Source organism: Xiphophorus maculatus, chromosome 9, assembly GCF_002775205.1.
Source record: "Xiphophorus maculatus strain JP 163 A chromosome 9, X_maculatus-5.0-male, whole genome shotgun sequence".
Taxonomy (NCBI): Eukaryota; Metazoa; Chordata; class Actinopteri; order Cyprinodontiformes; family Poeciliidae; genus Xiphophorus; species Xiphophorus maculatus.
Genome location: NC_036451.1, coordinates 9,273,805 through 9,301,750, shown reverse-complemented (window position 1 = coordinate 9,301,750; position 27,946 = coordinate 9,273,805). Strand labels below are relative to the sequence as shown.

At 39.4% G+C, this 27,946-nt stretch overlaps 1 protein-coding gene across 2 annotated transcripts; it reads right to left on the bottom strand.

Moving 5' to 3' along the window:
* Positions 1–5: 5 nt before the first annotated feature.
* On the bottom strand, positions 6–27,324 carry LOC102229810 (1-phosphatidylinositol 4,5-bisphosphate phosphodiesterase gamma-1-like). Of its 2 annotated transcripts, XM_005814135.3 has the most exons (32): positions 25,468–27,318; positions 15,952–16,101; positions 15,019–15,112; positions 12,926–12,973; positions 11,872–11,956; positions 11,698–11,778; positions 11,358–11,392; positions 10,938–11,010; positions 10,755–10,850; positions 10,556–10,674; positions 9,812–9,897; positions 9,600–9,720; positions 9,300–9,468; positions 8,956–9,075; positions 8,201–8,308; positions 7,910–8,094; positions 7,585–7,785; positions 7,123–7,242; positions 6,818–7,001; positions 6,271–6,348; positions 5,809–5,912; positions 5,628–5,724; positions 5,466–5,532; positions 5,031–5,197; positions 4,674–4,770; positions 4,357–4,581; positions 4,126–4,271; positions 3,897–4,011; positions 3,646–3,807; positions 3,473–3,561; positions 2,608–2,792; positions 6–1,508 (listed from the first exon to the last, which is right to left on the bottom strand). In XM_005814135.3, the coding sequence occupies exons 1-32, from the start codon at positions 25,727–25,729 to the stop codon at positions 1,448–1,450; spliced, it is 3,930 nt and encodes a 1,309-aa protein (XP_005814192.1). In that variant the 5' UTR covers positions 25,730–27,318; the 3' UTR covers positions 6–1,447. The 2 variants fall into 2 exon arrangements, 1 of the variants encoding a protein (XP_005814192.1); XR_002753255.1 differs by lacking the exons at positions 6–1,508; positions 2,608–2,792 and having other exon boundaries at positions 3,646–3,775; positions 25,468–27,324.
* Positions 27,325–27,946: the final 622 nt, after the last annotated feature.

Genomic DNA, 27,946 nt, shown 5'->3' with positions numbered 1-27,946 from the left:
TATAGAAATATACATAAAGAGCTTTATTAACTGTAAACTTGCACAGAATTTGTAATACAGAGTATTAATACTGGACAGTAAGCATAGGTACAAAGAGAGAAAACACAACTGGAGTCAGGTTTTCTAAAACACAAAGGCTGTAGGCCAAGAAGATGCCTTTTGCATAGAAGTCCCAGCACAGTATAGTGTACTGCAGGGAGAAAAGAGAGGATTTTATCTAAGGAAACATTTTTTAAAGGGAGCTCCAGTTACACAATATTAATTTTACCATAAAGTTACAGAGAGCATCCTTCTTGTAATATGTTCTTTCATCTAAAATAAGTTATGTACACAATGATCAGTTAGTCGAGGGTAAAGTAGCTCCTGATCAGTGGGTCTGCTTTTTGCAGATCCAGGACCAGCTCATCCACATCTTTTGATTAGAGTCAGATGATGGAGGCTGATCCCAACCGGGTTTATTAGATGTGTTGAGAAAAACAGGGGGGAAAAACCCTAGAACAAATCAAAAACAAGTGCTCTACTAGTTTTCTGTCATAGCCCTTAGTGTAATGGTTGACATCCAGGGGGCGCCCTTTCTTTGAAGGTAGTATGAATTAGTATAGAGCCCTTACATGTACTAGAAGACGACCTTCTTATGTGTTTTGGTGAGGCTTTGTTTGACATTTTGTGCTCTTCTGGGGGCCTTGTTCATGTTATTGCCCCAAAAAGACTCGATAAGGAGACTTCAGTCTTTAGATTCCTTCCAGATTAGTGGTCTGAGTCAAAGGAGTGCATTACTTCTTCAGTTTTTTTATGTTTCCCATATAGGAAACATTTCCAGTTCAACCTAAAAGCAGTTCTTTTTTTGTCTTTCTAGCCAACTTTACAAAGTTTGACAACAAGGCACATACAGGATATTTCCTCTTTGCTACATGTGCCCACAGCTCCCTTTGTACATCCAGATATCAAAATTTTATTAACTTTTTGTGTGTAACCTGAGTTTTCTTCTCCCTTTTATCTGGTTTTTAATTGTAAACTCTGATACACAGTAAGAGCAAATGTAATATTTCATCTTCACTTAGTTAAAAACTAAAACCTTTTATGTCAGTCAAACTCTTCTAAAATCATTATATGTTCAGTTTTAGAAATTTTCCACAGCAATGAAAGACACTTCTATCCATGTATTATCTTACTGTTTCAGCTGTTTTCATCAAACCTTTAGAAGTAGCTCCCACAGTTTGCTCTTAATGAGTTTCAGCTTAAATCCTGATTGTTTTATAGCTTAGTTTTATGTCTTTAGTCCATGAGATGTTTCTGTTTGCTATCTTTTCACTACAAGTGCTTTAATATGTCCCACTTTGCTTTTCTCTTCCAGTTTCAGATTGCATGTCGCTTTTGCAGAGGCAGCTGCTACACAGCGTGCCAGGCACTGTGTCTGTAGGCTAGCGCTCTCTGGTGGTCGGAGTGGTTAACTGCGTTTGGCTGCAAACTGCTGCCTCAGTTTCTCCCTCCTCTTCTTCTCCATCAATCTGGAAAACAAGGAGAAGTTTAGGATATAGACAAGTTAGAATTCAAAACATTTACTCAAACAAGAAGGTAAATATAAAAAAAAATAATAAGAAAAAAGGTGATGTGGACAGAACATTAATCCTTGGTTTCTTTTTTCAAACCACTTCTGAGTTTACAATTCTATTTATCTGAACATCACAACTAAAAACAGTAACAGTAGAGAAGCGGTGTTAAAAACCTTTGCTTTCTTATAACAGCAACAGATCATTTGTATGAAATTATTAGCTCAATATATATTTTTAGAGAAATTTTATGATGTTGCTTCAGTTCATCATAGTTTCACTCTAGTAGTCATTGCAACACCTTGATTATTTTCTTTCAGGTGTTTGTGCTCAGAGGCAAACACAGATGCTAATTTTTTGAAAAGAAAATTGGCATTTATTTTAAACCTGCAAAATAAGTCATTATTGTTCAGGCTATTATATCTATATTTAATTGTTCTGTGATCTGCTTTAACATTGCTAACCGAGGGCAATGTAAAAGCAGTCCTTTTACATTTCCCTCAGTTGCAGCTCCAGTCTGATATGCAGCTTCTTATTTGGTAATTTTTTAAAGAACTTCATGGTCTCCGTTTAACTAAAAATGATGCTAAAGAAACAGATATCTTATGGTGTTGCCCGCTCCACCAAGCCTTCAGAGCTCAGAGTTATTGTGGACAAGAGGACAGTTCTGACAACAGATGGTTTGCGGCTGCTCTCCATCGCGGGGGTGTTGTGATCTAACAGGTTTGGAAGTTCAAACATCTTGTTTTCCTGATGACATGGAAGAATGTTGTGTCGACAGAGCATCAAAATCTCAGTGCTACTTTAGCATTTTAAGGAAGTGTCAGTTTTTAATATTTACATCTCATGCAATTTATATTTTACTCACATTTTCAACAAGTATTTCTGTATTCTACTCTATTAAATTTTTTATGACATTAGAGCTGCAAAAAGAGAATAACAGCTTTTGTCCTGTTTTTCCTGTTGTCTAAAATGTTATCTGATTTCATGCCAATGTCAGGAATGAACATTCATTTCTGTATGTTTCTGTCCCTTCTGATGGTGCGCCATTCTTTACCGGTGGTTACGAGCTTCCACCAGCTCACTCAGTTGGTCCTGAGTGGCCCTGAGCTCCTCCACACTCTGCTGGTAGCTCAGATCTGCGGATCCCGACCTCTCCAGGAGAGAAACCCTGGTGGACAACTCACTCGTCCGATCCCTCAGCCGCTCGATGGATGTGTACATGTTCTCGTCGTCTTCTTCCTGCAGTCGCAGATAGGGTGAGGAGAGCAGCACATGAGAGGTCATGTAAGGTCAGTGTGGGTTACAGCAGTGATGTGTAGTCAGAGGAGGCAGTGCCTCACCTGTCAGCATGACAAGTGAAATACTAACAACCATTAGAAAAAATTGATTTCTCCAACTGAGCGTGGTATTTTTTTTTCCTATGCGATTTTTAAAAATTTGTGGTCAAAAATCACTGAAGTTACGCATTGTATGCGCTATATATCTACCAGTTTCCATATATGGGATGTAAAAAATCCACAATTGGAAGACTTCTTAGTGACTTTCAACAAAAACATAAAAATGATCATAATATAGAAGATAATTACTGATAGATATTTTTATAGTTGGCAAACTTTAAATCTGAAACCTGAAATAACAATGAACAACATGCTCAGTGGTAATTAAGCCAAAAGTGTACAAAAGTATATACATTTTACAATTAAATAAAACAATCTTTGTCTATATTTGCAATATTTGTCATTAACATGTTGTGTCAGTTATGACAGAAGTATGCTTTTGTCTCAAATAATGTAGGCCAGAGAGATTTCTTGCGCAAATATTTAATTGTTTCAATCATTTAATAAAAATACCGCTGCTGGAGTGATGTGGTTGGTTTAGATCCACCGTCAAAGCTCACCCAGGTAAAAACCTGCCCCCACCTTTGCATTGTAGATCTCAATGTGAACCAGAAGTGAGGCCAGCTCCAGCTCCTCACTGTAGCTGTTCTTCAGAGGAACGCTCCTGTAGCCTAGGAGACGGAAATGTAACATGGAGCAGGATGTTTATTAAAAACATATTTTCCATCTGATACAGCAAGGGGGGAGCGGCTCACCTGTCCGCAGCAGACGGACTGGATATGTGGCTTGTGCCAAGAAGTTGGGATCACTGAACATGTCCTCTTCGAAAACGGTGAAGCGCAGGAAGGAGAAGGTGGGGTTGTGGATGTCGAACACAAACTGCCTCTGCACCCACACAGGATTCAGACCGTTATCAGCTGGGAGGGCCGAGAGGAGGAGACGGTTAACGTGCCGAGTCAGAGAACCAAGACAAAACGCTTCAGATGCAACGCAGCAGCCGCCTCACCTACGACGTCAGTCTTGCACTTAAAGCCGTCGTAGTCGGCTCCACAGATTTCCACCTCCACGAAGGGACAAATGATGCTGCGGCCATTTTTCGGCAGATGGCGTGCTCCCAGAACCTGATTGAAACAAAAGTTGAAATATTAGAGATTTTCTGGGGGGGGGGGGGGGGGGGGGGGGGGTTCTGCTTCTCATCAAACATCATCTTGGCTCCAACTACAAGTCAGGCTGACCTGTAGCTGGAGGGTGATTGGCTCAACATGCAGTGTGTCCTTGTCAAAAGGATCAAAGGTATCATCTCTCATAATGTCAGGTTGGGGGACGAAGCCACTGTTGCCTCCAAGCAGGAACAAGGCCTGGTTCAGCTGCATGGGTTTATCTGCAAACAAGCATTTTAAAGAACTCTCCATTTTCTGATTGTCTTAATGTGAGATTTGCTCCTGAAACATAAAGAAGACGCTGACCTGGAGTTTGGAAATTGAGAGCAACCAGCTGGGAGCCGCAGAGCCACATGGGCAGCGGGTCATAGTTAGAGGAGTCCAGTCTCTGGCCTCTGGGATAAACTCTGGACAGCTGCCGGCGGTTGTACTGCAGGAAGCGCTTTCCTCTGGTGCGAGTCGCAAACTTCTCCGCTTTTGTCTCCGGGAAGGAAGACATGTCCCTGTAACAAGCACGCTCAGTCCCGATTTCTGCAAACGCAAAGATCACAGAGAAACTTAAACATGGAACATCTACATTTTATTTATTTTTTTAAAGTAAGAATGTTAATTTTGAAGCTCACTGTCTTCGTTGAACGGTACTGGCCGGCAGTAAACCACAAGATCAGACAGTTCAACAGCAATCTTCTTCCTCCTCTCCATTTGTTTCTCCTCCTGCATCTGTTGTCGTAAAGATCAACCAAATTTAACATCTTCTTATGACTTGTACAATGTAGATTTTGAAACATGTATCGTTTTCTTTCCATTAGTCAAGTCCCTAAATGACTTTACCAATTAAATACACAGAGGTATGTGGTTGTAATGTGACAAGACTTCCTGAGACATTAACAGTTTAGCAAAGCACTGAAAGCTGTAGAGAAATATCAGTATGGATGGTGTTTGTAGGTGTTTTCTGTGTTGCTGTGCAGCGTTGCACTGACCCGTGCATCAGCATTCTGTGCAGCTTCTCTTATTTTGCTGACCCAGCAGGTGAGATCCTCCAGACTATCCGCTGCCACGTCCAGACTCTGGACCGGGTGAGAGCTGAGGTGCTGCGAGTGGATGGTAAACACAAAGGGCCGGGAGTTCTTCCCGTCTTTATGCACGGCTGGAGGGAACGAGAGAAACAGGAGGAGGATGGAAAAGCATTTGGTGGGTTTCGTGTTAAGAAATTGTTTTTGAAGAGAATCTGGGAGCCGAAACACTGACATAAGAAAATCATCTGCACGGTGCTACTGTAACAGTAAAGTCAAGGTGTGGGATATTTGCAAAAAGTAATGTTTGGAGCCTCTTTAATAAAGTTTAAGATAAGCTTTAAATCTTACTGTTTTTGCTGAACTAAAAGAAATACATAATGCTAACAAAGATTTACTCACCAACATGGCAGGTGGGTACATCAATGAAGCCTTTCAGGAGATTACCCAGAGGACTGTTCTCTGTAGACTGAAGCAACAAAAAATAGGAAAAAACGGTTGTATTTCCAACAGTTAAATGACAGCATGAAGATCTTCAAATCTCAGGTTCAAATCTCGACTCACTGCTTCATCCATTTCTCTGGTAGGAGAGCTGGACACCTCCTCCACGTAGTTTGCAGGAAACCACAGCTGCTTCTTTCCTCCGTAGTCGCCTCTCCACCTGAATGCAGCACACAGCACGTCGCTGACTGACTTTTATATAAAAACAAGTGACCTAGAGGAAGCTGCATAGCTGAGCACTCACCAGCCACCCTCCTGCTTGTCCACATTCAGGATAAGCGCTTGTTTGGGGAAACAAAGCTCATCTTCTCTCTGCGCTCGGTAGTCATACAGAGCTTTGACCGTACACTGAAATGTAAGATAAAGAGAAATGTTTGCAGTTAAACTATGAGCAGAATATGCCTCTATAAAAAAAAGGCCTTTCTTTTCTCTTTAAATGTCTTTAGGAATTTTTACAGATGTTCTGATGAAGGTATTGAGTTGCTTCAGGAAAAGATAAAGTAGAATTATCTTTTCCTGGTAATAGAAACTGTGTCATACTTTTAGCATTTGCAACTAATTCTTTTACTAAAGACGCAAACTACTAAAACTACCAATCCTGGTTCTCCAGGGTCACGGTTTTGTATGTTTACCTGCTGCTGCACCTAAAACATGCAGTACTGTTGGCTCTACAGGGTCAGTGTAGAGAATTAATGCTCCAGCTCACCCGCGCTGTGGGCATCTTGTTGGCCTCTACATAAAAATGAGGAGTTCTGGCCTCATACAGCGCTCCATAGTCAAGCTCCTGAGAAGACAAATTAAACAGATTTTAACATATCCTCTAAATATGTGTGGCTCTGGCCTACCAGTCTTCTGGTTTGGTGTTTATATAGTTTTTCCTCTTTAAATAAACAGATTGACATTTATGAGAGATTTACTCCGCTTTGATTTGGAAACGTGATTTGTTCCACAAAAGCAAAAACAGATTTTGCTCGTAAATTCATGCCAAGCTGAAATGTCTTGGTAAAAACAAAAAAAACAAAAACAACGGTAAACCTAATAGGACTGAATTAATCCAATAGCTAGACAGCATTTCTAATCTCTAAGGCTCTAAATGATACAACAAAATGTTGTATTTGAGTAAAAGTGTTGATTCAAACATTTTTAACAACGAATATATCATATAAAATGGGTCTCAAATTGTAAAAATCATAGATAAATAAAATATTGATGACAAATTCATGTTTTATTTTTTATTTTGAGCAATGTCTTACCACGGTGCCCATTCGGTCCAAAGTGTCTTCATTTATTGGGTAGCGGAGCTTCATCTTACGGTACAGAGGATGTTTCTCATAATAACAGACTAGATCCACCAAACTCTCAAACTCTGCCGAACCCCCCAACATGAAGAGACGACCATCCTGCTGGATGCGACAGTGTTTGATCTTACCCTCCGCTCTGCAAGCCAATAGAGAGTTACTTATAAAAAAACACACACAGAATAACTCAACAGAATTTCATGAGCAGTACTGTCCATAAGACTGTTGAGTTCAAATTTAGGGTTACGCTGATCATTTACCTAAAGGAGATGGCATAGGAGTTGTGCTCACTGCGTTTTCGCACCAAGAAAGCTCCGTCTCGGGGAACGCGCATCAACATGTGTTCAGCTTGAACACGGGACAGGTTGGAGTGGTACCATCTGGACAAAAAATGGATTTAAATGTTTGATTCCACCTTAAACTCTAATGTCCTCCCCTGCTGGCAGATGTTATGCATTACATTTATAAACTTTATTGCTTCATGAAGACGTTAGTTACTATATATTAATAGTCTTGAAATAATGACTAATTTTAGTGAACAAATTTTGGGAGGGAGAGAGTGGGATTAAAAAAATAAAAAATATTTTATGTAATTTTTCTATAGACAAATCTCCTCCTACATTATACAATTCAAAGAAGATAATGTATGTATTTTAAGGATGTAATAAGTAGGAAAATTACACATATTTTCTCCACAAGTTTTCCTAGTCTGAGTCACTCACTCTCTGCTCTCATGTGCATTGGGTTGCGGCACGGGACTTTCCAGCCTCATTTCAAACTCATTGCAGCGCAGCGGCACCTCTCTGTAGTGGCAGATGAGATGGTAGAGGCTGTCAAACACAAGGTTGTCTGTCAGGTAGAATCGGGTGGACCCAGACTCCTGACGTGAGTGGATCCTGCAGTGCTGAACCCGACCAGAACGCCTGGAGGAGGAAAAGTAAATTTCCTACTGTGATTTGTTGGATGAGAATTTGAGAGCTGTAATCTTAACCTAATAAGCACCGTTCAGTTGCCATTGTACCAAGTTAAAAGAGAAATGACTCTAACCAGAAGGACAGGGTGTAGTCTCCAACAAACGTCTCGCTCTCTCGCACCAGGAAGGTGCCGTCTTTACCCCCGGCTTCACAGTACTCCTGGAGCAGCTTCTCTGCCACCTGCCGACCGTCGCGACCTCCTCCCAACTTCCCATGAAACCAGCGCTCTGCACAGTGCTGCTCGTTGTTGTTACACTCCTGTCAAGCCCAGAAGGGGGAAAAAGCATGAAGGTTTAACATTAAAGATGTCAAACAAACAATATAGACTTTTTACTCTGTTAGTAAGACCAGATTATCTCCTTACCTCCTTTAACATATCTTCTTCTTCTTCATCAGCTGTTTGGTAGCGAGATGTCTCCTCTGAGTAGTAAATCTTATTGCTGGTCAAGACGAAATAATGTGGTGTCCAGGTCTGGAAAGTACACAAAAATATTTCAGCAATGATAAGTTCAGGTATACAGAGTTCTTTAGGAATGAATGCAGTGTCAAAAGGAAAATACTATTAATATTGAAAAATTGTAAAATATCTTTTGTATTTGTATTTTTTTAAAGAAATTTCCCTTGAAATATGTTATATTCATTCTAACTGTATTTTTGTGTCATATTTTTTTATTTTCTATTATATCTTGTATTTCATAATAATGTTCTTTTTGCTCTGAGCCAATTAGGCGTAAGCCACAGTGAGCTTCTGCCTATTTTGTGGTAAAAGCCAGTTGAATTTGAGGTTTAACCGCCTATGTCTTTGCTACAACTGCTGTCCTTACGTCTACCTGTAAATGTTTTCTTATCCTATGTACGGTGAGAAATGTTATCAATAAAACAAGAATAGCAATAAATGGGAAAATATTAAAATGAATGAAATTAGCCTACATTTAACAGGCATGTTATGTTTTGTTATTTGATTTTTTTTTTCATTAAAATGGATTTAGTTTTTTATATTTTTGTATTTCAAAAGTTATTCCGTTTTAAGTACATTTTCTGACATTTGTTATTTATTTTGTGATGCTTCAATCATTGTGGTAACTTCAGTGTTTCTTGAATAAAAACAGGAATACTCACATGGTCGATGGGGTCCTCGAGGTAAAGGATGCCATTCCTCAGTGAGTTGCTGATGTCGTTTTCAGAGTAGCTAGCTGAAGTCACCTCTTCATACAAGGTTCCTTCCACCAGCTTTTTGTGCTGCAATGAAATAATTAAACAAGAGATTCAGTAAGCAACTTTTCTCTTTTCTGTTTAGAGATTTCAAGGAATAAAATTCTTCATAATGAAGAATTAATGCAAAATTAGCAGGCTCGTTACAGATTTCTAAACCATCTCATGAATATGGAGGGCTCCATTTGACTCGTCGTCAGATTTTCAGAATTCAAAGATGTTTTGGTCTCAAATAGGCATTAAGAATTCACCTTGATGAGGATCTTCCTGCGGAGCTGGTAGGGTGACGGAAGCTCGTCCGCGTTATTGTCAACTGGCTTTGTGAGCAGCAGCTCTCCGAACACCTTCTTGAAGTGCGTTGCCATGTTCCTCTGCTGGACCACGCTGCAGTGGTCCTCAATGGATAAGATCACAGGATACCTGCACAGGTATAACAACGGGAAGGTGAATTGAGCTGTTGGAGAGGATCTGGGTTTAAAAATGTTGTTTCACTCATATTTTGAAGGTGATTATAGCAAACATAACGGCTGAAGAAGGTTAGCTGAACTCACTCGGATGTGACAAAGGCGTGTTCTTTGATGGTGTGCAGCACATCCAGGAATTTGATCTTGGAGGTTAAAGTGTGGCCATGGTAGATGATTGGCAGATCATCTGGTCCATCCCAGCAGTCCACTGAGAGCACAAAGCAGAGAATCAACATCGGCTCTCAAAGACAGAATCAATCTTCCAACAATTACTAGCAGCTTTAAAATGCCTTCCTTACGTTCAATGCAGCGGCAGCCCATCCTAAGACAACGAGCGTAGGCTTCTAGAGACGACTCGCTCGAAAACTGATCACCTGTCAGGTACCTGAAAGACCAGGTAACACATGCTCATGCTATGTGTACAGGGATAAAACTGAACAAAGAAATACCAGTAAAAAATCTAAGAAATTATTGTCTAAAAGTCTCAAAGTAAAGCAGCTTCTTCTGAAACAGTGGTAATTGTTAGTTTTAGATTAATGCACATAACATTTTCCTTGAAAATAATTTAACTTTAGAAATACAATTACTAAGAATGTTTGTTTTCTATTATTGTAACTGATTTTAAACGACCGGTATATGTTGCCAAACTATACAAAACAAGCTGAATGCTGCAAATTTTAAACATCTCTTTGGTTCAACAATCACAGCTAAAATCCTTTTTGAAAAACCTTGAGAATGGGGCCACATTAAAAGATAGGAAATAAATAAATCTGAATCTAAATAAATCTGAAAGTAACTCTTCACAATGAAAATACAACTGTATAAGTCAATGAAAACTTTCCCATAGTCTTAATCAAAATGTTCTTTTTTATTTGCTTTTTTGGAAGTTCATTCTTTCAGCTTTTGAATAAACTGAGTTTAATCTACTCAGAAGATCAAAATGGGTACCTCTATTACATAGAAATTAGCCATAAAAATATGTAACCTTATACATTTTCTTTTACTCTTCATTTCCTTTTGAGTTATGGACTTGGTTATCTTACGTGTTGTGTGAAGAGGAGATCCAGTACTGTGACAACGGCCTTTTCATGTCATCAGGGATAACTGGTGAAAGTCGAGGGTCTGCCACAGAGTTTTCTTTTGAGAACAGGAAAGTAAGGAACTAAAAAACAGAAATAAACATACAGTAAGATGGCACAGTCCTTCAAATATTTCTTTCTTGTGTCTCAGAGGTTTTGTCACCTCATCCAGCTGCAGCATTGGTTCAGGTTGAGGTCCTTCTCTCATGTAGGTCATGAGAAATTCCCTGACTCGACTCAAATCTGATGCCCAGGACTCCTGAAATAAACACAAAAAAGAAAGCTGAGGCAAAGCAGGCTTCAGGGATTTTTGTTTGTGTGTGTGTGGTGCTGATGAGAACTCTACCCTCTGGTCCATCTGCAGAAACTTCTGGAAGTCGTAGAGGGAGATCTGACAAAGTTCTGGTCGATCCACATTTCTACGAATACACCAAACTTAAGATGTTAAACCACAGATGTGTGAAAGCTGAACAAGAGTAAAGGTCAGCTTTCAGAGAAAGGAGATGTGATACATTAGCAGACTTTTTCCTTTGGTTGGGCCAAATCTAATTACACCACTTTTAAGGTAATGCCTCTTAACATTAGGGAAATGTTTCTTGTGCACCAAGCAGAAACAGAAACATTTTAGTGCCATTAAGACAGCACAAACACATGGAAACATTTTCTGAAATACAAGACTGCTGTAATAAAGACTGAGTGGACAAGTACACTGGGAACATTGGGGTGTGAAGGAGGAGAAAACGGAGGTGAAGGTGGAGGAACTCACCGCAGGGGAAAGGAGAGATCCAGCTGCTCAATAATCTGAGGAGGTAGAGGGAAGGACCCAGGTGAAAAGCAGGTAGAAGGGGGTCAGGTGAGGCATAAACAGCAGAGGACAAAATGAGTGCAGAGGTGGGAATTGTCAAAGTATCAGTGTAAAACTCACTAAAGAAGAGGGATTGGGAACTTTCTAACCTATTTGTTTCACTTTACGTCATAATTAAGTCTTTGAAAATCGGTGACCTTTGGTGCTTTTCATGCAACTTTTTTCTAAAACTGTTTGCCAGGCTTCTTTATGAAATGTGACTATTAAAGCAAAATTGTATCTGAATTAGTCCAATACTAACACTCCTCTGAGCATCAAACATAAGCGTCCTGTAGAGCTGTGCAAAGTTGGAGTACAACAGTTCATTCTTTGCCTCCACCTCCTGGAGAAACACAGAAAACAGGAGTTATGACCCAAACTGGTGCTAGGCTCAATTTCAGAGAAATCAAAACCACAAAATCATAAAGCATCTGGCCTGCAGTTTGTCTTTGAGAAAGCGCATGTTTGGGACTCTGTAGTTGATCTGAGGCAGAAGAGCTTTGACATCTTTCAATGTGATGCTGCAGAGGAAAGAAAAGATAAGTATCAGTCATACTATCACACTGTCATTAATGAGTCACCAAAAACAATTTAAAAGACAACAAACTTTTGCTGTAGAACCTTTTACAGTAAATATCCTAAGCAGTTGCTATACAGTAGGTGTGGCTTTATTTGCCTCTAACACTGTATTCTGATCAAATCTTATTTTTAATGGTGCTTCAGGTCATCGAGAATCACAGAGATTTTGTTCTGTTCAGCTTCTTTATGCTTCTATCAAAGCATATCAATCAGGCTGAGGTGTTGACCATGTCTTAACATGGTCAAGTTGATTCATTTCTGGTTTGGGATCATTGTCCTAGCGATGATCCAGTTTCTTGGATCAGCCAATTTAGCCGTTTGATTTAGGGGTGCTGCAATCTAAAAGTAGCAGCACCCACACTACATAAAATCTGGACAGAACAAACACAAGAAACGGAGGATGCCAGCAGGTACATATGCTTCAGTTAGTCACACAGTTTGTTTTATGAAAGAACAGCACATGGATAATCATTTGGTAATTATGTAAACACATGGTACAGTCAGAACCAGAAAGAGGAAGGAAGTTCAAAAAGCAGGTGGAGAGAAAAAATTCAGCTCAGTCCTCTGAACCAGAGAGGGTTTTTCAAGGTCTTCGACCTGGATCTCTGCTCACTTTGAGTCCGGTCGCCTCCCAGGGCTCCAACTGGCTACTGTTTCTATTTTCATAGAGGACAGGAAGTTGCCCTCTCCCTATTCTTTCATCACTTCCTGCTTCTTATCAAGCAGTGACAGGTTGTTTGTCCTGGAGAAGCCAACACCAAAACAGAAGCATGAAGTCCTAACATGTTCTCTGATGACACCTAGATCTGGTTTCACCTTCATTTGCCAACTGTTGCAAAGCTGCAGCATTCCTCACTGGCTGCTGTTAAAACTGTGATTGGGTGTTGACATGTTTGCGGTGAGTCACTCACCAGCCTTCGTGGTTCCTGTCCATGACTTCAAACTGTTTCCTCAACCACCTGCAGAGACAGAGGAAAAGGATGCTGACTGAAAACTGGTCTGAGCTAAAATGTTTAGAGGAAAATAAGCAGTACTGAAAAAGAAAAACAATAAGACTTAAAGCTAGTTTTTAATACACTATTCTTTTTCAATTAAAAATGATTTTGTCTGACTCAATGGCAGAAGAGAAAGAATACTTGATTAATGCTAAATAAAACTAACAAGTTTCACCTTCACAGTATGTTTTAAGCACAATTAATTGTACTTAGAATCGCAATAAAACTGTAATCAGTTGTAAAACCGATACGGTCGCCACAATAATAACAGCTGGACAACACGTTAATGAATCAACCGTGGGCCCAGATTACTGGCAGACAGATGACATGTCTTACATCATTCATCAGCTTGAAAAAAACTTTAAATGTCTTTATTTCTCCTTATTTCTCCTGCTGGCTCATCAGCTGCCCTTTTGTGTTTTTTCTAGAAAGGCTCAACATGCATGGGGCCAGTACTGCTGGAGTCGGTGCTGGTGTAATGGTGTGGGACGTGTTTTCCTGGCACACCCTGAGCATCTTACTTCCGAGACAGAGCACAAAAATATACTGCAAATCATCTCAAACTGGTTCCTCAAGTATGTCAATGAGTTTACTGTAATCCAGCTGTCAGCAACACCTTTCAAACGTGGCGGAACAGGAGACTCTAAATGAAGTAATGAAGTAAAAGAAAAAAAAGAATGAAGGCAGTTCTGAGGTCAGCAAGGCGTAGTTGACAAAAAGCTAAATGGGTGGACATCATAGTACCCCAAGTATTAACCCTGAGCCTTAAAATTAGGGTATTAAGTCTAAAATGTGTATTCATAAGGTAACAAGATTTTTGTCAGAGTTACAAACACATGAAGCGTTTAAGATATATTGGAATTTAGGTTCATCTGCTCTGTCACAGGTCTCGAAGTGTTCTCTGTTTTTCTCAGGTGTAGCTCATCCTGCACTTACTCTAACAGATTAAAAAATTTTATATCAATATTGTAGTTATAGGTTATGTAAATGCAAATACATACTTCAAGTAAGTACATAAGTAACATCGTTAGTTCTTATAGGTGAGAACTGGAAGAACTGCAGAACTGGAAGAACTGCATAAATCAGACTTTACGAGTCTCATTTAGACTCATAAAGTCTGAATGAGATGACTCATTCAGACTCATTATTTTCCATGGAATAAAATTCTATTTAATACTTAAACCAAGAAAAAGGCTTAAAAATGCAAACTTAATAAGAACCAGAAAACTTGACTCCAGATACAACGGTTATTAAAACAATGGTACACAAAATATTTGTATTCTTTTTTTTTGTCCTTTAAACAACTAAACTTAAAGATGATCCGAATGAAATCCGTTAAACATCATTCAAATCAGCTGATGGGCCCTTCCTAAAAATAACTTCAGAAAAACAGACAAAATTAGCCTTTTCATTTCCTCCCAACATTCCCACTAAGCTGTTTGTCTGCTTCACAGCCTCGTGGTGTTTTCCTGCTTTCACCCCTGACGCCAAAAACAGCCTCTGAACATTCACCGGTAATAAATATTTTTATCGCTAACTAAATATTTGTCTTCTCTGAGTCCATGTCCAGGCTGCCTCTTCCCTGCTGCAGCCAGACGTCACTAAATAGCATCCAGAGGAGCACTGATAAGTGCTTTAATGACTTCAGAAACATGTAATTTTATTGCACTGTAAAACCTACCAGTCTGTCAGCTCCTGAATGGAAGGTTTATTTAGCTCATTAATGCCAGTACCCTCCACATTTATTGGTGCCTCTGCAAAAGATGTGCCTTAAATTTAATTAATTTGAATTAATCTAGGTTTTAGGAAAATTCAGTCTTTAAGTGGGGATGTATTATATTATTCATTAGGGAAGGAGAGTCTAATACTAATATCTCTATTACAGACAACCACTGGTCTTAAAGTTAAAAGTATATTCAAAGCCAAAATGACAACAGCGCAAAGCTTCATCAAGTAGTTTTCACAGAAACTATTATGGCATATTTTTGAAAATCGAATGGTTTACAGACCTTTCTATTTGCTGTGGTGCCGGTGCTCTCTGGGTATCGACCATCAGCCAGTTCAGACCCGCAATCCACATGTTGACTTCCTCTTCACTGTAGGCTGTCATCACACAGAAGAAAATATAGAACAAATCAGTAGTATCCATTACCACATTTTTTGGGACAAAATATTAGTATCATTGACAAGCTAAGCAAATTATAACTGCCTTTATATGTTATAGAAATCCCAGATATACAAAATAAACTATTTTGGCTCCAATACAAAGCCATGTGGCACCTCACAGGCCATCTTCAATAAATCTCAATTCTCATTACTTAGCTGTGCAAAAATAGTCTCTAAGAAAAGTGTGTATAAAATAAACCCAAAACCTTTATTTTTCTACATTTCGTAGAAAGAAAAAACTGTTGTCATTTTTGATGAGTCAAAGTTCAACATCAGAGGAAATACTCAACCTTTGGTAAAGAAACACAAACACAGACACACACGTACACACAGCTTGCATATATAAAATTATATGCAATTTTATACACATTGCATATAACATTGCTGTTAATTTTGATAATCACTTGATTAATGTGTGATTTTTTTTTACTTAAAGATGAAATCAAGATAGCCTTATGTTTGTGAAAAATGCAGACCTGCAACATAAACCCATGTGAACAACTGTTAAGTGTCAAACCTATACTATCTTTGTCTAAAACCAGCGAAGTCATTAGTGATAAATTCTTATTAGATTTCAGGATACAAGCAGGGAGAGGGTTTATTCAGCCAAAGCATTAAAGTGGGAAACTGAAATCATACTGTTGGCTTTAGACCAAACAAAATATACAGACTCTGATGCATACCTGATTTTTAAAGATTTCTTAGGTCAAGAAATAAATCTACAAAATAAAAGCAGGAAGTTTTGGGACCTTTAATCTATCCAAATTAATGCAGACCTGCCAAGCTGAGCGTCCGCAGGCGAAACTCGAGGCCATACAACACGATGAAGCAGTGGGCCGAGTCCAGTTTACGAGCCTCCTCTGGGTACCGCTCAAAGTCACGCGAGCCTTTCCCCAACCGCAGCTCCCGGATCTCCCGTATGTCAACTGGGGGAGGAAGAAGAGGAGGAGGAGAGAGGAAGGATAGAGTTGCATGAACACAAATATGTTCAACCATTAATCACACTTTGGCACGTTGTTCATTTCCGTGCCAAACACACAGAAACCTGTTGCTGGAAAGCTGCACAAATGGTCACTTTGTGTGCAGGACACCAGAAACAGATACACAAACATCTCAACCATGGGCTGCAGGAAGAGAAAAATATCTGCAGACATCTTTAACTGCAAGAACTCTTGTCAGACTCGCAAAAAGACCTGAAGTTTTTATTGTACTTTAAAGTTACTTTAAAAAGATCAATTATTCTGGTCAAGTTGACTGGTAAAAAAAGGTCATTTGTTTTTAGTTTTTTGGTTGGGTTGTTTGTTGTTTTCAAAATAATAATGTATGTTACTGCAAAATAAAACAATTCTCTATATTACTTGTTTAAATTTAGAAGAAAACTACAAAATGTTAATTTAGGGACCTTAAAGACATTTTAATAAGAAAATATTCCTAAAACAAAAAGATGAAGCAAATTTTAAGTTTGGAAAACATTCTGATTTGTTCATGCTGATATATCTTCAAGTACCAAACCTACAAAGTATCACATAGTTTGGTTCTTTGACCAATTTTATTTACCATATGCATGTTTTCAACATTTCTATTGTTGTGATGATCATACTCAACCATGTAAATGACTGTTGGGATAGTCAGGCATAACCTCAGCTTTCATGCATGAATACACAGGTATAGGCAAACGCTGGATACATGGATATCGTCAGCATACTCCCAGTAGTATGCTGATGATATTCCCTTAAGCCCAATAAATACAATTCATTTGTTTAGACTACTGAACTGAATTGCTTAATAACAAAGAAAGGCTTTTATGTATTTATGTATTAAGGACATATAAGTCTGATTAACTTAGTCGTCAGCTTTTAAACTGAGATTGTAATGTTTGCACCATGTGTCTGAAAAACAAACTGCTTATAGTCAGTCGATAACTCTGGATGGTGTCCTTGATCTCAACTTTGGTGTCAAATTTGAGCAAGACAAGCCATTTAAATCCCAAAATAAACAGATTGAAACATCTGAATGCATTAATGATTCCAATCTTGAAGTTGCACACAGACAGATTGTACCAAATTGTGGTATCCGTGTAGGCCAAGCAACAACCTTGAGTAAATCCTGTGTCAGCAATGTGGGTTTGCTCTTAGCCAGATATAAATGCCGATGTCTAAACCAACTTTCATAAGATAGGAGTCTATCTTATATTTTTTCTTACCAAAATATATTATGTGTTGTAATTTAAGACATAGAAACAACTGTACAATGTGTCCATTGTCAAAGAGTCAAAGTCGGACAGCGTGTTAGCAGTGAGTGAAGCTGACTCTGAAGGGTTAAGGTTCAGGGAGCAACCACAGAATGTGATGTAAACTCTGGACTCTATTTTCACACTTGCAGCAGTTGACACACCCACAAAGAAAACCTCTGGCTTATTGACATAGCAGATGTCCAGTGCAAACACATATAAACACACTCTCATAGACTCTCAGCACATTCACACATGGCTGAGCGGCTTTACAAAAATCCTTGACAATAATTTTCCACAAATGGAACTTCTTGTACATGAAATCAGCAACTTTATACATTTTGGCCACTGAAAAATATGTCTTTGCAGCTTAAGTCATTTATCCAGCAGATAGCAGACAAGCAACAGAAGAAACAAATCATGTTCAAATCAATGTGGGTTGCCTTCAGGAGGTTGTAAATAATCCTGAATCAAAGAGACAAGAGTAGATCTGGTTCTGATCTGAATGGTCTCCATGTGCAGACGGCAGGGAGAATGTTTGGCATGAGATTAAGTGAGAGCATCATCTTCCTCACATGGTGGCTGGATTTTAGTTGATCGTTTTAAGAAATCAGTCTTTGATCTCCATTCAAGTGTTCAAAAGCAGAAATATAATTTCATATTCAAAAAGGTAAAACAAAAAACCAAACATTTATCACTTTGTTAAAGATAAATATTGCCATGCACTGTAAAAACTCTTTTTTATGTTAAAGAGTTTTGAAATATTTAAAGTGTTGAAATATTTAAAGCAGTTAAAACAATGGTTGATGTTTTCCAATTAATTCTGGCTCGGATTTCTCTGTGAAAAAGTTTTCAAATTAATTCAAACTACACAAAGGTTTCGGCTGTCTGTCCTCACTTCCTGTCTAGTTTAATAACTAATCATCTCTCTTGTGAGGGCACCAAAGACAGAGTGTATTGCTCCATATATGGGCATAAAACAGGTAGAAGCAGTTGAGCAGACTATTATTGCTTCAACTACACAGAGAAGAACCACAGTGCAGGAACCATGGATGGTTATCATGAGGCTATCATGAGGAATCAAAAAAAGGGAAGATTCTTGCAGGTCAGGGTACAATGTTCATGTTAGAGGGCCTGAGTCAAAAGATGCATACTTCTGTAGCATCATCAATTTATTTAACCTTTTGACAAATTTGGTACTGTACTAGAAAGCATACAGTGTTGTGATATGAAAATCTCTCACTATTAAAGTTAATATAGGAAGAAATACCTATATTACCTTATATTCAAGATTTAGTTCTGAAAAACATAAATTAATTTAGTTTCCTACCAGATTAAAACTAACCTAAACTCATACATTGCAACTGAACAGTAGTTTGATGGCTATCAACTGTCTTCCTCAGAGTAGACTCAACTGTAAAGTCTGGTAATGTAAAGCATGGGGTCATCTGCATACAGGTGTGCTTCAGTTGTAGGTTCCTGACCACATGCAAGATAAGCTCATGGACAACTCTAATATTTTCTCCAACTTAATTAAGTAGAGTAGCTTGCTATTGTTGAAAAATTGCTAACTTTGTGCTTGGCAGAAAGATATTAACAATGAGTATCTTGCATATGCTGCACTGTATATACTTGCTAATAAAATCTTAGGTGCCCAAAGAGAAGTCTGGTAACCTGTACAAACTTGCAAGTTGATTTGCATCCAAATCAACATATAAGTTATGTATGCAAATGGAGGCACATTTGTTGTGCTTCAAAAACACAATAATTAAATTGTTAATGTTGTCTAAAAAGACAGGTCTTATTTTTTAAAACAAATCTGAGGTGTCAATTAGAGGCCTCAGATCACAAAGGTGTTTACGTGAAAGCAAAGTCATTTCAAAGCAGCAAAGCCCAAACCAAGACACTGCTATGATTTTCTTTTCTTTTTCGCATTCCCTTTATCATTTCCTGCCACTGAGTTTGGGCGTTGGGCATTGAGGAAAACAGGCTCTCAGCTCACAACTCCTCCACTTCACAGAAACACACCACAACCTTTTAATCCTGGCCTTTGCTGTAAACACAGCTGTGATAAGGACGCAGTACTACTTCAGCTTTCAGGCTGACATCACCTTTAATGAACATGAAGGGTCAGAATATGAGAAACATACAGATGACTCAGATCTGATGTTCTACACTAGTATGTTTCATTATCAGAGCTGCTTCATAGGCAGCTGTTTCTCCCTTCTCAGTTAGCTCTCAGTGCTAGAGTGAAATATAGCTTACGAAAACAGCTGCATGTTCCGTTGACCTGAAATTGCCAGCTGTTCATAATTGCATAGTATTTCCAGTGAAATAAACCAGTTTGTGACAGTTGGCCGCATCTTTCCCTGCCAGATGGCACCCCGAGTTTAGATGAAGTCCAAGAAATTTGATCAAACTAAAAAATTACAAAGATTCTGGTGGAAATGAACCCTTCAAAAAGTCTCCAGTGATCACAATGATGGACTTACATTTGAAATATAATCCTTACATCTTTTATGCTTATATTTTGATTAACCACAGCCATCTTCACAACTATTGTCTCCTCCCTGGATAAAAATGTTTTAAAAAACCTTAAAAGAAATTAAGATTTTACTTCAGTAGCAGAATGTAAGTACTATTCTTATGTGGACAAAAACTTCTTTGGGTCATACTCCATATGGCTTGGAGCAGAACAGGCTGGTAAATCAAGTGCTTTGCTTATTGGCTTTGCTCTTTTACCATAACAGACTGGAGCAAGGTTCTAATTACTGCAGCCGAGGCCCCTGTCTGTCTATCCATCTCCCACTCTATTCCACAAGACACCAAGCCACTTGAAGTTCTCTGTTTGAGGGAGATAACACTGATTTTATTCAAATTGCCATGTAAAGGCATTATCAGCATTTCTTTAATCTAGAGAGCTTATCCACAAACTAATAATATACTGTACCCCGTGGGACTAATTTGATGATATATAAATCACCAGAAGTGGAAAGCATTGTGTTACTGGACCCATGAAGTATAGTTAAATATGCAGCAGCCATATTGGATTTTGTACAGAAGGTTGCTAAAAGACTGTCAAAAATCCCATTTCAGGAGTGTTCCAGTTCCTTTGCCAGATAAACAGCTCAGAAATTTTAACTCCCAGAAACAAGTGTAACACAACAACACGCCAGCATATTTTTTTTACAGATTACAACACATAAACTACTCATCAAAAGAGTCATGTGTTGCACTTTTACAAGGCACATAAAGCTCTGCTACTATAAATACATCTGTCTTCAAACTGATTTAGAATAAAAGAAATATTCCCATAAGCATGAGGACACAACAATCTTGGACTACCACAAAATACATTGAACAAGTCAAAAACTGGATTTCAAGGTTGTTTTCCAATGTGCAAAATAAAGTATTTAATTTAACTAAATTTCACTGATGTTAGTTTCATTTCTGTTTATAAGGAGTTATTCTGTACTGTAATTAACCGTTTTAACTTTAAATTTCATATGAACAAAGGGCTAACATTAACTGTGTTCAAAAATACTAATTTCATGAGTCAAACCACTCGTAGTACCAGTGGCGCCTCAGTTGTGTTCAATGTCTCTCCTTCCTGCAGAAGATTCAGACCTTTTGTTTTCAGTCCTTCAATCTGAGACGGGAAGGGAGACACTCCCTGATAACCCTACACTTCCTGTGCCTCAGGATTTTATACATCCACTGCTTGGCAAGGCACTCATCTAAAAGCAAAACACAGAATCAGAGTCTGTGTTCTTGCTTTTTCTTTTTTTTTTTTTTAGCTTATTTTAGTATTTTTCCTGATGTAGTACCCAACTTTACTGAAGCTAAATCCTACTGAAAGTCATAGGTCCTGATTGGAGCTGAGGTGAGAGTCAATCCAAGTTTGGAAAAAAATTATATCTGCAGAGACTTGTGTGTGCTTGGATAAAACAAATATTAAAGCAAACCACAGGAAAAAGAAAAACAAAGAGCTGGCAGAGGTGATGAGTTAGGAGGTCAAACAGATCAACGTGAATAACGACCTCAAAACGCAAAAGAAAAGTGAAAGAAAACAGAGTGAGAAGGGCATATCTGAAAACAAGCAGGGTGTTTAGGTAAACGTGTGGGGGCCGGAAATTTGGAAATTATAGCTGGGAGGAAAAGAATGGAGAGATGAGAGCAGGAGGAAGCAAAGAGGTAGAACTGTAGGAGACAAAGTGAACGAGAGACCCGCTGAGTTCCTGGAATCTGCTGGAGGCTTCGTCCGGTGGGAGGTTGTTTGTAAAGGGCCGATTTGGGGTTACGAAAACATGTGTGTGTGTGTGGGGGAGTGTGTGTAAAAGGAACATTTTCATTAGTCTGCATGAGAATGTGTGGATGAATAAACCTGATTGGGAAATATAGCGGGGTTTAAAAACAAAGACAGAATCCTGACAATGCTAAATTAGAGGAGAAACCAGAAATGAGACAGGAATCTTAGGAAAACCACAACTTCATAATATAAGTAGACAAAAATATTAATCTTCCAAATAATGAGGAGATGTGTGCAGTAGCTCTGATCAGTCAATATGCTACATGTAGATTCAGATCAGGTTCACTAGAACTGCTGGCAATTCTGAACACAAGAAGAGTGAACGAACAAAAGGAACCAAAGGCTGCTCAAAGTAAATCTGGAAGAAGTTTTGAATTTGTTTTCTCCGTTTTTGCTTCATGAAAAGCTTCTAATTTAAAATGGGAGTGGACACTTTTCATGTCCACTCTATATTCAGACAAAATGTTGGTGTATTCATGTTACGCCTGTTTATACTTTTACTATTCCTTCCTTGTCTTGAGTTACCTACATCTGTCTGATGTGAAAAATATCAGGCCTGTTCTGAGGCTGAGGGATTATTTTCTTTACAGGGTTCTGCCATAAAGTTAGAAAGACACATGGCAGACAGAAGGAAACTCTATCATGCCAGTTGAGAATGCTTTAAGTCTCTTTTTTTTCTGCGCCAACTTTAACTGCAACAAATCCGTCTTCAGACCACAAAATCCGGGTTGCAGACAATAGCCTCCACGCCCTAGACGGGGCGGACGGATCGAGCGACAAGCGTCTGCTGTTGGGATCCACATCCAGCCAGGAAGCCTGAGGCCAGTCGAGGATCCATGCGGCAGCAGCACGTCGCCGTGCTTGGAGAGTTACTGGGAGGTCAAAGTGGAGGAAGCAGAGGTCACAGGGTTGAGCTCTGTCTGTCAGCTGAAGAGGCCGTGACAGCGTGTCAGCTGAGTGGGAATGCGACCGGACTTTCCACGACAGAATGTCACATTTTGACATGAGGAGGGAGAAGGGACAACTCTGCAAATGTGTGGCTTTGGAAGGTTTAGATACTAAAGATTGAATGGAAATCAGTATTTGTTATTTGAAGTTATTTCCTACATCATAAATTAAAAAGTCTATGAATTGGAGTACGAAAAAAGAAAAAAGGTTTAAATAAAAGTTAAGAATAGCAGCTCTCTAAAACAACTCAAAAGCTTTCTGACGCAGCAGCAACCTGCAAGACGACTCTTGTATCTGCTCTGTTTGGCTGACGAAATACTCCGGCAGGTCATCGACGCCTGATTTAAGACGAACACAAACCAAGCCATCGCCTCTTTCCAGAAAGAATGCAGCAGGAGAAAACACTTACTGGTGTTGAGTTTCTGTCTCCATCAGCATGATTTCTGACACGTTTGAGTCAACATGACCTGGGGAAAATCTAAACGATGCACAGGAGCTCTGTGATATGCAGTGGCTGGGACATTATGAACTCTTGAGAACTGATATGGAAGACATCCAACCTACTGGACACAGGAGCAGAACGCCTCATCTCTACTGATATACTGCTGTGTTTCAGTCCGTAGCATCATCTTGTTTACATAGCCTGGCCCTCTTCGTTGACTGGGCCCTGCTGTCTGACCTGGAAACTGATCTTAGCAAAAATATTTTACAGGATGTATCGTTCCTAAGATAGAAGGCCTGCAGGAGGAGTTACTAATGAGAAAACTAAAACACATTTAGGGTGTGTACATTTTGGTTGTTTAATTTCGTTGCCGAGCCACTGTCCAGCCCAACCCTGTAACTCTCAAAGCCTAAAACTAACATCCTCGCTGAGTTACAAGTGAACAGATGTCACTGTGAACACTCACAATCCATGCTGTGTGATCAGCCAACATCTGTCTGATGTCAACAGATTCTCCAACTTGAGCCGCTGACCTGTGCAGCTCCTCCCATATCTGTGTTTCCATTGACCATATAATGGGCCAAATTAAAATTACAAAAAATAAAACACTTGGAACACAGCAATTTAAAAAAAACAACTATTTTTTTGATAAGAAGGTTTTGCGCAAGATTGTATTTCGCAAAACTGCAATGGAAACTTTTTTCACATCATAATAGTAACAACCAGATGTTACCACATCCGGATGTTACTACAGGTGGAAAAGATGAAGAAAAAGACAGGGAGTGGTAGGGGGAGATGATGGCGCGGCATGTTTTTTAATGACTTATAGCTTGAATAAACGTATGCAAGTGTGATTTTAATTGTGTTTCTTATGTAATGGAAACACTGTAATTGCAAAATTGTGATTTTTCGAAATAAGCGGAATATCAAAAACGTTTTGAGCACATTTGTGAAGGACAAGCAGCTCCTGACTGATGTTCTCCTTGCCTGCCTTGTGATTTTAGGTAGCCTGCTATTTCTTGATAGGATTGCAGCTGTAGCATGCTCCTTCCATATTTAGATCATCAAACAATACTGTAAGGGATATTGATTAATTACCAAACCTTGCTGTAAACGTCTCCACAGCTTTATCCCTGACCTGTTTGGTGTGTTCTTTGGTTTTAGAATAGAAGATTAAAGGAAGAATAACCCTTATTGTCCCTCGCTGGAGAACTTCTGGTGTACCTGAAGTCAAGTCACAGGCAAGTTGAAGCATGTAGAGTCACATAAATGTAAAAAATGAGTAAGAGTAAAAATAAGATAGAGCAAGGGCAAAGTTGCAGCATAAGAAAATACTGTGCACTTATTCAAAATACTCCAAATCAAAGAAATTGCTATTTGTTGTTGAATGCTCTCCAGCAAACCTTTGAGGCCTTCACATAACATCTGTGGTTACACTGAGATTAAATTGCTCTTATTGGGCTTTAATAGATGACTTTGTAAATTAGGACAGGAGCTAACGAGCTAACGAGGAGTTAGCTCGTTTCAGATTTGAAACGAGCTAACTCCTTATCCTGTCAGATTTTAGATTTTAATTAGTAAAAAATGTTGAAAATGGTTTACTGTTTCCTTGTATTTTCAGGGTCACAGGGAGAGAGGATGGTAGGTATCTCTAGCGGTCATTGGTCTACAAACAAACTGGACAGGTTGCCAGTCTATTATCCAGCCATGCACACACACACGCATACAATTTATGAATCTAATTCACGTAACAGTTGTGTTTTTAGACTGTGGGAGGACGCTGAAGTACCTGGAGAGAACCCATGCATGCATAGGGAGAACATGCAAACAAACTCCTTGCAGTAAGACTCCAGACTGGGATTCAGACCCAGGCCCTTTTTCCTGCATGACATCGGTGCTACCAACTATGCCACTGTTTTGTTTCCCTTCCCATAAGAATGTGCTACCAACCCAAATTAAATATGTTAGTTTGTGTATATAATATGAAAAAAATGTGACTGCAAAAAAATGTGGGTCATGAACTATATGTTTATAAGCCACACGTTGAGTTAATTTTGGCTTTGCAGCCAATTCATTTGCACCAACCATCTTCTTAGATAAAATAATTTTCTTACTGTTTTCTGTCTGTATTTTGTGTTTTGCTGCTTCACTCTGCTGTTTCATAAACATCTGGATTTGGAATGAACCTATTTTCTGCCACATCCACTCGGACAGTCCTCCGTGCACACCGCACAAACAGTTTAATGCCTGTAATTCAAACTGTTTCCTAGATAAAACATGCATGGTCGCCCTTAGTGACATTATAACAGTTTAAAGGGCGAAGCAGGTCCAGAAGTGCACACCTCTGAGCTGCCAACACTCACCTTCTCCTTCCATTTTATCCGGACTCCTGCCCCACACTATCTGCCTGGTGTCCTCCTTGATCTGGAATGTCTTCCTCTCGGGCCTCTGGGACTTTTTCTGGTGGAAGATGGTCATCACTGTGCCCATCTCCAGGCTTTCGAGGATGCGGGGCCCGACCTCGGTCCAGTCCAGCATCCTGGAGGCCATGGCCGGAGAGACGGCACCGCAGGCGGCCTCCTCTGCGCAGCCATTGAGGCAGCCGCTGAACCTGGCTGCGCACATCCTCACTGCATAGCTGAGATCAGGATCACTGATCTGCTGAGGGGGCTTTAATTATGAGCAGGATCCAGGTCCTTCAGCCAATGCACAGAGGAGCACCGCTATCTAGCATATCCAAACCCACTGGTGCCAGGAGGGAATCTGGGAATCTCAGGACAGCCAGCGTGATTACAACAATAATTTCTTAGGGAAAAAACAAGCTAAAAGACATCCCTCAGCAGCAGCCGCAGAGCTGACACGCCAAAATGTCTGAGATGTGAATTATGCTCTGGTCCTCCAGAGGGGGAGTGGATCCCTGTGTTATCCTTTCCAGATGCTTCTGGCAGCACACCAGTGAAATCCACTCAGGGTTAGTTCTCATCACCGCTGGGCTCAGGTTTCCACCCAGTTCGCGTTTTCCTTCTGGTCCTCCCGAGTCCACGACAGCAGAGAAAGGAGCAGCGCAGTCCGGCTGTAAATACTCCTTGATACCGCCGCCGCCGCCTGTCGCCGCCGCTGGGATGATAGACAGAAATGTCCCACTGCTGGGTTCAGGAGAACTGAGTCAGAACGAGGTGACAGAAACACAGACTTATGTAATGAAGCGTCTACAAACACGTCAAGGCGGGAGCAGCAGCTTGGAGTAACCGTGACTGGTTTAAAGTCCCCGGCTCCTCCTCGTCCGGGACTCGATCCTGCGCCTCCCTCAGTTCCAGCAGCAGAGGGCTGAAAGGAAACCGGGGCAGGCAGACCGGAAAGGCTCCATCAGATTTTTTTTTTTTTCTCCCCTCCTTTTTGTTGCTGCTGGAAGGATCAGACAAGACAAGAACACCTCGCTGCAGCAAACAGAAAGGGGCGGGGACGGACCACTGTCAATCTCATACCTTATTTATAAAAGGGACCATTGCACTCCGGAAGTGAAGGGGGCGCCATTTAATATATTATTCGCGGTCTCCCGGTTTTATTTTCTTTTGAGATATGTGATATATCTTCATCTTTAGGAAGGAGGTTCACTCTCAGCATGTATTTGAATTTATCTCTTTTATTTACAAAAGCGCACCTCACAGTAGCTTTCGGCGTACTTAGTCGCATCTTTTCGGGCTTGCTACTGCCTCTAGTGGCATGGGGGTGGTAGCACAACTAATATTCTATAATAAAACACCATCAGAGCTAATTAAAATGACATAGACAAGACCTTTATACATTCTGAATAATATCTATATATCTCCATCAATTATAGGGGGAACAAAAGAAATTGTAAGATACCATTTACAATGTATACACGAGAAACTTAACTGAGCAAAAGTCAATAACAAACCGATGAATTAGATTCACAGAAGAATAACAAATCTGGTTGTTACAACCAGGGTTGTTAGATAGATAGAGTTTGCATTTTTGCTTTTACGGTGCCATGTTATTCTGAGAGACTTTATGTTGATAGAGTCTTACATATAGGAAAAAATAAGATGAAACTATTTAATATATCAAGGTGGAAATTTTCCTTTAACTCTACAACGATTAGGTTTCACTAGCATTTACCTGCTACTTTACCCGCCATTGAAAGAATTCTTAAAACTTCGTATGTTAATCTGCAGCTCATGTGACTAAACCAGCTCATTTAATCATCTCTACTTCCTTAAGAAAATGAAAAATGTATAAACAATAAAGACTTTGTGCTATTCTGATTTAGTTATGTAATTATATCGTAAAGTTGTCTTCTCTTAATGTATTTTAACTTCTTTTATTTACTTCAGTGGAGCTCACAGTTTTTAACAAATTCTGTAGCTTTCGGTGTATTTCTAAATCTGCTCCTTAGTCGCATCTTTTCTGGCCTGCTACTGCCTCTAGTGGCGTGGGGATGGCAACACAACTAATATAATTAGTGCTGCCTTGTGGCTTCAAAGTTGATGATCAGTTGAAGTGTAAAGAACTTTGTGTGGTCAGTATAGTACAAAAAGCACCATATAATGTGACAATTATTAGTCATTTTTTCCAATTTGTTCTACAAAAATAATGCTTATATAATAAAATCTTTCATATTTGAAGTAAACTGGATTATGTTACTTTTGTGTCCTCGCTGTTCAGTTTACTTGTGTTAGGACTTAAAGTTATGTAATCACCATTAGAAGTAAATTGTATGTTACCTTCCTCAAAATAACTCAATAAATCAATGAACTGGAAGTTTAAATTGTAAATTCATTACTGATCAGCATATATCCATTATAATTAGACATTTACACT